This window comes from Bufo bufo, chromosome 7 (assembly GCF_905171765.1).
Source record: "Bufo bufo chromosome 7, aBufBuf1.1, whole genome shotgun sequence".
Classification (NCBI taxonomy): domain Eukaryota; kingdom Metazoa; phylum Chordata; class Amphibia; order Anura; family Bufonidae; genus Bufo; species Bufo bufo.
This window is the reverse complement of record NC_053395.1, coordinates 37,696,204-37,709,908: the sequence shown is the minus strand read 5'-3', so window position 1 is coordinate 37,709,908 and position 13,705 is coordinate 37,696,204. Positions and strand designations below refer to the sequence as shown.

The window sequence follows — 13,705 nt, the reverse complement described above, 5'->3', positions numbered from 1 at the left end:
ATGATGTACTATGCTGAGATTTATGAGCTGAGAGAAGGCCGCGGCGCTCACAGGAGCTGTGGTGCCTCCTTAAACAGGGGGTGTCGGACCCCCCACAGATCAGATACTCATGACCTATCCAGAGGATAGGTCATCAGTATTAAAATCTCGGAAAACCCTTTTAAAGTCTGGTGAGGAACTGCATATGTCACTAGGACAATCTCCGAGAACTTAAATGGTTTATGGGAATCACTCATACCTGCAGATAGAGATCATAAAGTCCTCTCCTTCTATTACCCAGCTCTGCATTACCTCAGCGGCCAATGAATAAGATGGCTTAGTGGAGAAAACTGGGATGGGGATTCATGTGAGAGGAGACCATTTGCTACCATCCTCCCCCCCTTTGTTTCACGTGACCTTTGTAGTTTTCTATAGTTTTCCCAACAACAAGAAATGTCCACGTTTCAGTGGACCAGACCTATGAAAAAATGTCATCTCTGTACTTTAAAGGGTTTCTGTCACCAGATTTAACCCTATTAAGCCAGCTGACATTAGCGATGTGCTAATGTCAGCTAAACCTAACTAGTCTATTCCTACTTTTATCTATGCCCCCGTTACTCCAGAAAGTTGTTCCTGCTCCTAGAGGCTCCGTTCTCCCACCTTTGTCGCCTCTCTCCAAGTCCTGATTGACAGGACCAGGCAGCGCTTGCATCTGTCTGCCAGCCCTGTGCTCTGATGAAATATTGCGCCGTTCAGTATTCGGCGCAGGCGCAGTGAGGAAGCTGGCAGCCTGCGAGTGTCTTTCCCTCACCATGCCTGCGCCGAATGCTGAAAGGTGTGAGATTTCACCAGAGCACAGGGCTGGCAGACAGATGCAAGCCTTATGGAGGCTCAGAAGATCTGCCAGGATAGCCAATGGGCTTGACCTCAACTGTGGCACCCCATGTCCATAACCCTCTCAGAGCTTACAGGGTTTTCTTCCAGAATCAGCATTACCCTTAGCAATCCCCTCCACATTCACTTGAATAGGACTGAGCTGCAATACTACACACGAGCCATCGGCAACTCTGGTCCCGATTCTGGAAGAAAGTGGAGATATGTTTCTACACTCGTGCAACCTCTTTAATGAGTATACCCCAAATCATTAGGCCTTCTCCACCACATATACCAAGGCATTAAAGGACAGGAACAGGTGACTGCACAGTATGGTTTTATGATTACATGTAAATATGAAAACTTGGCCTCAACTATGTTTAGGCAACAGTAGACCATTGGGTTGGGGCGCCATGACACTTTGCTAGGTGTAGGTCAACAGTAGTTGGAATCGCTGGTGGTCAGAGGGATGCTGAAGAGAGAATGTTGATATTTTTGCTGTATTCTTGCTCGACAAACTCAGAAATCATGGCCATGCTGCCACCAAGTCCACCATGAGGCACACTTCAGCTTACCAGAGCAACCGTCTCCTTTAAGGCTAGCTACATCTAAAATTTCTTCTTTTGAGGTTATACCTGCCAAAGTTTGCCATGTGGCCTACACTAGTTCCACTAAGTACCGTCCTCTATCTTGTGAATTGAAGATGTGATCTCCTAAATGAAACCTCACACTGTGCCCCCAGGAGATCCCGAGTGGCTCTTCCACCTCTGTAGATTTTCACGCTCTGTGATCGCAGCAGTCTCCACCTGCACGTTGTACTTTTCTCTGAACATAAAGTTGATTATTACAGGGATTGTCTGTGTAGAGGAGACAAGAGCTACAGGTAGCCTGGAGGTAACTCAATTTGACTGTGAGAGCACATATTTTGCATACTCGAGAGATCAGTGTCTCGATCCAGCTATGCGCAGCTCTGCAACAACAATATTGACTTATTTAAACAGCGACAAGGATTTTGTTGATTCTGAACTAAGAGAGGCAGAAGTAATCCTTCACCACAGAGAACGTCTCCCATTCTGCTGATCTATGAATATTTAACCTAAAGACTTTCCAAGTTTGCTTAGCAAAGTACTTACAAAAGCATCTTGTGACATCAAGAGAATAAAGATCAGACATTCCGATGTATGATAGTTTATGTTTCCTTACCGCCCCTCCGTTATCATCTGCAATCATATCATCTGGATTCATAAGGACATCATCAGAGATGCACGTCGGCCAACATTGATCCCTCCCGACCATGCCATATACAGGCCAAGTGTGCAAGTTTATTGTCATTGGGCAGAGGAACTTATCTTCTGGTGGCATGTTGTCAGGTTGCCGGCATACACCAATCCTACTCGAATGGGTATGGCTCTGGACCAGACATGGAGCGAAAAAAAAAAAAACACACACTCTCTAATTTCTTACCAACAGCCCCATATCTTATCAACTGGATTATTAGTAAGAAAGAATTCATCACATTCAACATTTTTCTTCACCAAATTACACCAGTTTTCCAAATTGGTAGTGATGACTACTTTAAAGAGGTTTTCCAGGTGAAGAATTATAAAAAAAAAAAAACTGGGTCACAAAAGGTTAGAATAGATATAACCCCATTCAGATGCTGCCTTTGTCTCTGCTTCTCTCTACTTCCTGGTTCCACACAGAAAACGGCTGGATATCTGCTCTGCCAATCACCGGCCACAATGGTGACCCGCCTCAGTCAGCGATTGGCTGTGTAGCATTTAGAGGCATTTTCTGTCTGTTCCAGGAAGTGGAAAGCAGTAGGGTCCGGAGAAGCATTGGAATGGCAGTGGTGGGGAATTGATGAGGTGACTAATGCTTCTATTTTAACCTTTTCTGGCCCATCTTTACCTGCGTGAAAACCCTTTTAATGTCTAGTTTGAGCCATCAAGACTTTCTTGAGCTTTGGAAATTTTTGTCCAAATTTTCCTTTTTATCATCTTTACTTAAGGTGTATAGACCCCATTAGGTTCTTCTAAACCCATTGGTTTTGGCTAATATTTAGAAAATAAAATGGCTAAAGGTTTTGGCTAATATTTGGAAAATTACCTCTATAGGTTTTAAGAATCTAAACTTGCCATGGGAAGGCCGGCAATAGACCTTGTTTTACCATAAAACTCACAAAAGCAGTAGATAAACTTTCTTTTTTTTATCACTAGGATTTCTGTGCGTTTAGCTGGCAGACAAGAGGTGAGGAGCCGAAGTGATGGCAAACACAGATGGGCATCTCACAGACTTTAATAATGATGCGCGGTGAGACATCAAACATCCTTAGAACCACTGGTGAACGCAATCCTTCTTATTTCATAAAGAACAATTTCAGGTACTCCCTATTTTAATCAATAATGAAGTACCCCCTACGCAGAGAACGGCCATGTGTTCACAGTGCACATATGCACTAGACCAGCATCGTTTCCCATCAGTGGAGCAGGGTTTGGTCTTGTTGGGGGTTGGTGAAGTTCTGCAGATTCTCCTTCCTTGTGGAGGAGGACAACTGGCCAGAATTCACACGAGAAACTTTTAATGAGAAGTGCTTGGTCTAAAACCTTCTACATCAAAGATAAGTTTTCTGTTGACTGTGACTCAGGTTCTCACAAGTGCTACATCATGTGTGACATCTCACGTTCTCAATAAGCATAGCACAGTTATCCCGAATTTTGCCTCATACTAATATTTTCTTAAGAAATCTTTCCATCTGATGTAAAGCTGAAGGCACGCTTTAGATAGCTCTAGGTCGAACACTCATTTGTCTTAGCTATTCCTCCCAACAACAGATAGAGAGGGCGTATAAATCTCTGTCCAGCTGGCATCAGGTGCACCATGGCTCTTAATATTTATGTGCATAGGTAGGTGTGTGCACCAGAACTAAACTCTGCACCAACAAGGGAGCTGGCATAGGTAGAGTTTATGTGGGCCACCTTGCCCTTCCCTATTTACAACCCAACCACTTTTTGGAAATGGCAGCAAAACCTTCAGAAATGTTCAATTTTTTCCAAGCGGAGTGTGCATCAAAATTTTCTGAAGTGCAGTGTTTGGCAAATGTGGGTCAAAGTCTGTACAGAAAGTTTATATTCATAGGGGTGTGAAATAGGGCACATCAGCCATTCCTAGTAGCCCCCCCTTCCCTAGATTTGAAGCCCTGGCGGGCGCAGTAGTCTCCTGTTGCTTATTTAGTTCAGATTTTTTCATGCCCGCACAGGGCAATGTGCTGCGGACAAGTAAGTCTTTTTCATGCCGCATAAAAGATGCGATCACCTGATATATGAACGTTTTCTAATTTTTTCACATGGGCCAATGCTCTCCCCATCATCGGCAGCGTAAGGCTACTTTTACATCTGCGTTTTTCCTTTCTGGTATTGAGACCCGTCATAGGATCTCAGTACTGGAGGAAAACGGTTCAGTTTTGTCCCCATTCATTGCCAATGGGGACAAAACTGAAATGAATGGGGTGCACCAGAATGCATTCCGTTCCGTTTTGTGGTGTTCCCATACCGGACAGAAAAACGCTGCAAGGGGTATGGAGCAAGACGGATCCGGCATGAAACACAATGTTAGGGCTCATGCACACGGCTGTTGCCTGGCCCTGGCCGTATTGTGGCCTTTAAACCCACCTGAATGGGTCCGCAATCCGGGAGATGCGGTGCGGAACAGAGGCACAGATCGGAAGCACTACGGAGTCCTTCCATGGGTTTTCTGTTCGTGCCTCTGCGCCTCAAAAAACTGGTGCGTGCAATACTTTTTTGCGGTGCGGACAGTCAGATGCGGATCGTGGACCCCATTCAAGTCAATGGGTCTACGAACTGACGCAAAATGGTCCAAAAAAAAAAGAATGCACACACGGATACAAAATGGCCATGAAAAACTGATTGTGTATCCATTTTTCACTCCTGTGTGAAAAACGGACGTGATGGACTTTCTTTTTTAACGGCCACCACAAGTCTGTTTTAAGACCAACGTAAGTCTATGGGGTTATTCACATGGCAGTTTTTTTGACGGCCAGTAATAATGGACGTCAAAAAATAGAACATGTTTTATCTTGTCTGTTTTTCACTGACCGACTGCCCCCCACACGACTGCTTGTAAACGTCAACGTCCGTTTCTCAGAAAAAAAACTGTGAAAAAAACGTCCTTTAAAAATGGACAGTGTATCCGTTTTTAACAGCTTTTTTTTTACTGTCCTGTGTACGTAGCCTAAACCTGTTTATAGTTTATTACGGGTGGCGATTTAAACAAATCCTCTTTCGTCCTTTTACGTCCATGATGGATAGACGGCTGCTTTATATGTCTGTGTGGCGTATCCGCTATACATTTCCTCGGGAAATGGGAGAGAGCAGTGAGGAGAGCGCATCAGGCACCTGCGTGTCTGTCTCGGGCTCTAATCTCATCACCGCGTATCACTCTGCGAGTCACTCCCTATTCTTGCAAGCAGTCGATAGGGAGTGGTTAATGCTTCCTGCCAAGTGAGGCTGAAACTTTGCGAGCAGCATATGGGCTGGAAAACAAGTGCAGCTCGCGTGTAGATGTCTTACCAGCAGCATGCAACGATCGGCTCCGCGCTGCTCGGAAACTGAGAGGGGGACGCTGAGCACTCAGGAAACGTAGTCCATTTCCTTCCTATGTGAAACCTAATTTCTCAGCAGAGCCTTCTAGCATGAGGAGCCCTCGACAAGGTAGGAGATCGCTCATAACCCCGTCTTGAAGCAAATCCTCTGTTCTTACAGGAATGTGCGGCATGTCAAAGTCTCTTATTTGTCAATGATCTGGAAGCACCTCGGTGACTCCAGGCGGCGTGCCGCCCCAGGAAGGACCTCCATCTATTATTATATCATATTACGCATTGAGTGAGTGAGACTGTAATTGTATATATCGTATGTAATGAAAGCGCTAGATGCTAAGGGGGATAGAACCCCGTCATTTAAAGGGGTTTTACAGACCGTAATATAGATCAGTCAGATCGGAGGGGGGTCCGACTCCCAGTACTCCCACTAATCAACTGTTTGAACTGTCGTGATGCGGTCATCCAAGTGACTGTAGTAATAGTCACAGCCACAACCCGGTGTCGGTCCGGAATCGGAGGGAGTGCCAAGAAGTTGGACCCCTACAATCTAACACTAAGGATAGATCATCAATATTACAATCCCGGAAGGTCTCTTTAATTAAAAAGGAGCCAAGCTGCAATACCAAAGGCAGGCTATGGGCAAGGGTGGCGCTGTTTCTGTAACAAAGCAGCCATACTTTATTCATCTCACACAACTCCTAATGAATGTAGTTTACTAATGGATATGGACGACGTCCAATTATGTTGTAATGTAACAGTTCAGGCAGAATTCTTGTCGCTGTCGTCACCGGTAAGGAAGATTATCCTGTGCTAGAAAAATAGCTGACTTCTAGAATTATTTTTTAAATGGACCCAGAATTTTAGGACTTGGACAAGCCCCCAGTAATGCAGGGGGCTTGTCTAAGTCCTAAAATTCTGATACCATTATTTCTTGATTTCAGTTTAAATAAAAAGTTGGACTATGATGTCATAGGCGAATGGATGATGTCATTGGCGTAGCTATGGGGCTCAGAGGTTGGGGGCCCTATCAGGTGCAAGAACATTGTACTTTTTATTGGGGGGGGAGGGGAATAACAATATGGCACCTTTTTCTATAATGTGGTATATGGTGCTATTATACGTGCTTTTAATTATTGCTGCTTTTGCTGCAGTTTTAATTTTCATACACTAGGTGGCAGGGGCCCCATCTTATTTTGCTCTGGCGCCCTACGAATCAAAGCAAGGCCCCTGGATAATGTTTTATAAACCTGCATTTGGAATTACTTTCATACCCTAAGGCCATAGTTTTATAAAATGGGAGGAATACTGGCTTAGATGGAAGAATGTGGAGGGCAAACACCGAAGTAGAAAGTAGCCTTATGGTGATGCCAATATACCGTCAATAGCTGATGGCCCAATGCTGGCTCGGCCGATAGCTATTCCTCCCAGACTTCGGCCTCTTGCACACGACCGTATGGCTTTTTCAGTATTTTGCGATCCGCTGAAATTACGGATGACGTCCGTGTGCATTCAGTTTTTTTGCGGGATGGAACAGCTGGCCCCTGATAGAACAGTACTATTCTTGTCCGTTATGCGGACAATAGGACATGTTCTATCTTTGAACGGAAAAACGGAAATGGGGAAACGGAAGGCATACGGAGTACCTTCCTTTTTTTTTTGCGGATCCATTGGAATGAATGGTTCCGAATACGGAACGCAAAAAACTGAACGGAAACGGGAAAAAAAAAACGTTTGTGTGCAAGAGGCCTTCCCCACACCCATGCTTGGATTGGCTGAGCATGCACGAGTGATTAATGGCAGGAGAGGAGATACCATACAGCCAAAGGGGCTTCAATTCCCACCCTATTTGTTCTGTACACAATGGCGTCACCCGCAATGCAAGGGAGGCTCGTCCCTGTCTGCCATTGGCTGCTCCCCCTGACACCGGATGTTTTCATCGGTGCACAGGGAGAAGCAGCGGCAGTGCGGGGACCAGGAGCGGCACAGGGAGCGGGGTAAGTATATTCCGTGTGAGGGGCCCGGGACATGGGGAGGGGGCAGTTTATAGTTTCGGATAACCCCTTTAACCCAGAAAACCCTATAAACCATATTTTTTGTGGGACAACCCCTTTAACAGATATTCTTTTACATACGTATGTTCTGGATATATCACAAAGTAACTTGGCTGCCCGTCTTAATAAATTCCTATGTGCGTCCACGTAAGGTCAATGAGGTTACAGAACATTTTTAGCGCTGCTTTTACTCATGACTTCATGTTCTTTCCTCTTCATAACTTGCATCATTAGCTTTGGCACCATAGAAATGTCCCGGCTGAAGAGCCGAGGACAGGAGTGCTATGTGGGTCAGCGTTGATTCAGCTGCGTTGAGTCGAGTCCCTGTTCTTCCGAGGGATCGCATGGCACAGGTTTCCAAGTACGCATGAATTATTGAGCACTGCTGATGCATAATTAAACCTCACGTGGGTATAGTTCTGTCTAATTTGCCTCACAAGTTGGAAATACAAAGAGTTAAACAACATAGATGAACTTCACGTGTTTTACTACAAGGGTTTTATTAGTTTAGGTTCTTGCCTAATTGCTCCGTCTTGGACAACACGTGGTTCTTGAACGTCTAGCGCAGGGATCAGCAACCTCCGCCACTCCAGCTGTTCTGAAACTACAACTCCCAGACTCCTCCTTTCACTTCTATGGGAAGTGGCACAATAGAAAACGGATCCGTCTCCCGTTGACTTTTAATGGAGTTCATGACGGATCCGTATTGGCCATGTTACAGATAATACAAACGGATCCGTTCATGATGGATGCATGCGGTTGTATTATTGTAACGGATCCGTTTTTGCAGATCCATGACTGATCCGCCCAAAACGCGAGTGTAGAAAATGATGAATGAGACGGACCTGCTGGCCCCTTCACCACCCACAATTTTAGACCTGGCATGGAAGCGCCAAAGTCGCAGATAGTTGCGCCGTCATCTGTGCCCGAAATCCTTCTAATTTAGGCGCATTTCAGTATAATAAATGACCACCATAGTTCCCTAATGCAAGAATTAAAAAACGTTTGTCTCGGCTACTGAAAACCATGCATCACCCAAACGTTTGTCTCACCTCCAAATGACTGAGATTCTCAACCTTACTTTTCTTGTAGAACATCAGCTCATGCACACGATCCGAGCCTGTTTTGCGGATCTGCAAAACACAGATACCGGCCATGTGCGTTCCACAATTTGCAGAATGGTCCGTCAATTATAGAAATGCATATTCTCGTCGGCAAAAAGGACAAGAATAGGACATGTTCCATTTTATTTTTTTGCGGAGCAACGGATGCGGACAGCACACAGAGGTGGTCGTGCTTGGACAATTTTAGAAAAAGCTCCGGCATCTCTGGTGGCCGGGACCATGAGCGCTCACGTAGGCCAGTGCTTTTTCCTATAGTGTCCAAGCACGACCACCTCTGCTGGATTGCAGGGTGGTCGTAACCACAGAAACAAGCAATGTATAATGTGATGGAAAAATTTATCTAGCCAGCAGAGGCGGCAATATGGACATTTACAATACATTAATAAGCCCCTTGAATCAACTTTCTTTACATAATAAATGCTATTTAGTGAAGCGAGACAACCCCTTTAAGGTGGAGGGAAAGTTAATAAGGGGGGGGGGGGGGACTCCTTTTTAATTCTATCAACCAGTATGAACAGCGCCTCTTGCTCTGGAGGACCCACCACATCCATGCAATAAGCAAACAGCCTATTGATTTCAATGGGAAACTATGCAATGCTTCATTTCTTCCTGTGGTGGCGCTGCCGAGAAATTGTGAACCACTTGCATCTATGGCAGTTTTCTAGCAGATCGCAGCGATCGTGTTATCAATAGAAGCTCCAAATATACGAGATCAAGGCGCTGTTATTTTCAGTGCTGCGACTAAAACCCCTAAGTGATGATTTCCCTTTAAAATGAATAGGCTGAGAAGAGCCCAGTGCGTACTACTCTTTAGAGCGATTATCTAGCTGTTTTCCCCTGTAATTAGAATTAATGACCAATAACGGTGAATCATCTTCGCCAGCAGACGAATTTGCACAATTAAAGCTGCCATTTTATGTGAACAACAGGAAAAGGTCCGTAATGGGGTGAGGCGAGTTGCTGGCGAGAACCTTGTTTGCATATCACACAGGATGAGATTTGAGTATGCGCGAATTGTTCCTCCGGCTTACTGAAAGAGTATTGTTAACCTGTCGTCATTGTTTTCTTCTCCCTCGCAGCTCAGCTGGTGACCAGCTAAGAAGCCACTGACCTGTATCACTATGTGGAGTTGTGAAGATTTTAATTACACCGACAACAACCAAGACCAGCGTTTGTGCCATGATTTCCACCTTGTTCTCTTCATCTTCTCCATCTTCTACCTCATCGTCTGTTTCCCAACCAGTCTCTGCTACAATGTGCAGCTTGTGCTCGTTAACTTATATAACAAGGCGACTATGACCATGCCAGATGTCTATTTCGTCAACATGGCCATCGCTGGACTGATCATCAATGCCGTGGCTCCGGTCTACCTTCTAGGGCCTGAGTACACCAAGTGGTCACTGTGGAGCTTCGGGAACGAGGTTTACATCACTTTACTGATTCTTTTTAACGTGTCGTCTTTGGTGATCATGTACTCGACGACTTTGCTCAGCTTGGATTACTACATAGAGTGTGCCCTGCCAAGGACATATATGTCAAGTGTCTACAACACGAAGCACGTGTGTGGGTTCATTTGGGGTGGAGCGGTGCTGACTAGCTTCTCTTCGCTCCTCTTCTACATCTGCAATCATGTCTCTACCAAAATCATTGAGTGTTCAAAAATGCAGAATCGAGAGGCAGCCGATGCCATCATGGTGCTCATTGGGTATGTGGTGCCAGTTCTTGCAGTACTTTACGCTTTGGTGCTCATCTTGCAGATGCGGAAAGAAACAACTCCCCTGGACCAGGACTCGGGTAGACTGGACCCTTCAGTCCACCGCCTGTTAATTGTCACTGTCTGCACACAGTTTATTTTATGGACGCCATATTACGCCACCCTCATGGTGAACACTTTTACAGACGTTCGCGTGAAGTCCACTGACCATCGTTTCATGAGGACATTTCACTTCATTGAAGGACTCGCCAGCTTCTTGGCCTTTTCAAGCAGCGTCGTCATACCTCTATTACACAGACATATTAACAAAAACTTTCACAACAAGTTACAGAGGTTGCTTAAAAAACTGCACTGTGGGAGTCAGGGGTGCCCGCATGAGCGCACGGTAGTCCAGCAGGTGATGACTTAAGACATAAGCTCCAGATGGTATTACGATTAGGCGGTCCTCCACCAGTATGTCCTAAATGAGTGGATCAAGGGTGGAATTGTTTTAGCTTTGAGCCTTGGCATGACCACACAGCACATATCCTAATTCATGTCCGGATTATCTTAATTTGTTTAATCCTAATTATGAAAACTGGTTATATACTGGCATGTTTGAAACGTGCTTGAAGCTTATATTATATATGGTGGAAAGGGGGACCGAGAAGTAGAACGAGGGCTGTAGCCTAAGAGGTGCCAACAAGTTGTGCTCAACATAGTCTAGGCCTGTGTAGACCCATCTACATATTCGAGAACGGACCTGCCAACCAGACATTTCTTTGCAAAGTTTTATTGGCAAAGACGGAAGGAAGGAAGGACGGACATCTTACGGCTGGACGTTCTCCACGATTAACTGCAAAGCACTTTGATACTGTAGAAAAGTATTATATTCTCATTAACACAGTGTGAAGTTGTCTCATTGTAATGGATGCAACAAGCTATCTATAGTTTGACTACTAAGTGAAGAAAGTGAGCGGTTGCCAAGTAGTTGTAACTTTAACCAAACGAGGATCCATAATAAATCATGTTGATGAAGGACAAGTAAATGGCTCAGAATTTAAATGTTCTTCATGTATCGGGGACCTGGCACGCAGACTTCTCCCCATCACTCACCGAGGTCCGCTGTGTCTACATTTCATCTATAGGAGCTGACATACAAATTACACTTCATTCCCCGGCCCTGTTGTTGCCAGATAACGCTATCATGGGTCCAAGCCACATGATTATTCTACATTCCTGATAGAATTCTTGCCTAGCAGTAAATGCCACATGCTTGGCAGCTAAAAAAAAAAAGTGCAAAAATATTTTAAAAAGGTAAAAGTCAAGACTAAAAGGGCTGCTAACCACGATATAAAGGTATAAGTACAAATAAACTGCTATCACTACACATTATACAGAATTATTGTCTTGCCATTCACATCACTGTATGCATTTTGTGATCCCCAAAAAATACGGATGACGTCCGTGTTGCATCCAATTTTTTGGCGCATACCCCTTGTAACAATGCCTATTCTTGTCCGCAAAACGGACAAGAATAGGACATGTTCTATCTTTTTTTGCCATTCTGCGGAACGGTCGTACGGATGTGGTGTGCTGTCCGCATTTTTTGAGGCCCTAGTGAAATGAATGGGTCCGCATCCGATCTGCTAAAAATGTAGAGGGGATGAGGAGCAATACCGTCATGGCACCTTAGGCCTCAGGCACCCGACTGTATTTTTTATCTGTGTCCGACCCGTTTTTTTTAGCAGATTGCACATGGACCCATTCAAAACGGACTGCAGACGGAGGTCAAATGTGTGCTCTCCGCATCCATTCCACAAAAAGATATTAGATGTCCTACTCTTGGCAGCAAAATGCAGACCATGGAACCATTGGCTTCAACGGGTACACAAAAAAGAAACTACGCAACACGGACACGGTCATGTGCATGAGGCCTTATGGCAAAGCCTTCAAACTGATGCTGGGTGCTGACCTTGGCTGATGAACAGCATGTCTGGAAACCTTAGAAATAAGGTTCAATACAAATAGAAAGTCTCAAAAACTTTCTAGTTTGCAGTGTTTTCCGGTTTTCTGAATGTGTGTAGCCAGGTAAACAATGGACGTTTCAATCCGATTGCTATGGCTACGTCCATGGACATGTATATAGGTGCTCATGCAAATACACTGGGGCGACTTTAGCATCAGTTTTTTTGCATTAAAAAGTGGCAAATTTTGACATAACATTTGCGACTATACAGATGAAGGGATAACGGAGGCAGCGGTCAGATCAGTGTGTCTGTCGGGGTCTTCTCAAAAGACACCGCTGAGGAGCAGATAAGAAAGGTCTTTGGAAGGCTATGCCCTGCCCTGGTTAGGTTCACCTCTGCCGCAAAATTATCGTTTTCAGTTCTGGCCTTTGGAATCGCAGGCATTTGCCGGACACTGCCGGAGCCCGACGGTTCCTATGGTTTCCGGCAGGGATGCCGGCAATTTGTGCCACAGATGTGAACCTAGCCTAAAGAATATCGTGACCGGATATTGTAAAATTTCATACTACACTAGAAGGTCGTTGCCTGAGAGTGAAATAATGGAGATTACAGCCTGAGATAACCCAAATTTATTAGGAGGGGTGAAACAAAATGGAACGAAAACTACGGATAAAACAAAAAAACTAAAAAATACAGATCGTTACATGTCCCCGGAAGTAGTCACGGCCACGAAAAACCGTGGGGCAGATTTGAAAAAAAAAAAAAAAAAACATCTAAAAAGAAAACGGTCTTCGCTGCCCATAGGGGCACCCTAAAACTAGTGAATGTCTGTTGTTTTTTCACTGACCCAAGTTCATTCAAAATCACTAATGTGTGAATAAGTGTCAGTGATTTCCATCAGTTAAGCCTCATTCGGTGCTCCCATCATAGTCTATGGGCGATAACCACGGATGCCATCCGTGTTTCATGGCTCATTAGGAAGCTGCACAGTGTCCGTGAAACACAGATGACACATGGACCCAACACAGATCCTTCGCGCGGATCTTCACGGAGGCATCACTAACCACCTTTTCAAGGATTTAAGCACGGACACGGACGTGTGAATGAGGCTTTATTGTGAGCCCAAACCAGGTGCTGGTCAAAAACACAGAACAGGTGCAGATCTTTTCCTTATACCTTATGTGTGCGGAGGCTCCACTCCTGGTTTTGGCTCACAATCACTGATGGAAATCACTGATCAAACACTGACCAAACACTGACTGCCTAAAGTCAGCCTAAACATAGTAGGGCCAACGGATCAGTGTGTTGTCCGAGAAATCCATGATTCACTGACGTGTAAAAGAGGCCTAAAGTGAAGATGATAAAATGAAGGGCCCAAGCGGTAGCGCCCCCCTCCT

The 13,705-nt window shown here is 44.9% G+C and overlaps 2 protein-coding genes across 5 annotated transcripts in view; one reads left to right on the top strand and one right to left on the bottom strand.

Moving 5' to 3' along the window:
* GPR146 (G protein-coupled receptor 146) overlaps nucleotides 1–10,958 on the top strand; it is a 50,062-nt gene extending 39,104 nt beyond the window's left edge. Inside the window, exons 2-3 of one of the 4 annotated variants that reach the window (XM_040441326.1) lie at nucleotides 3,072–3,235; nucleotides 9,725–10,958. In XM_040441326.1, the coding sequence (XP_040297260.1) occupies nucleotides 9,767–10,768 (1,002 nt within the window). In that variant the 5' untranslated portion in view covers nucleotides 3,072–3,235; nucleotides 9,725–9,766 and the 3' untranslated portion in view covers nucleotides 10,769–10,958. Of the gene's footprint in view, nucleotides 1–3,071; nucleotides 3,236–5,367; nucleotides 5,583–9,723 lie in introns of those variants that run through there. The other 3 variants (XM_040441323.1, XM_040441324.1, XM_040441325.1) reach the window with 3 other exon arrangements.
* Nucleotides 1–13,705, bottom strand: part of C7H7orf50 (chromosome 7 C7orf50 homolog) — a 239,383-nt gene that overhangs the window by 93,207 nt on the left and 132,471 nt on the right. The window lies entirely within an intron of this gene.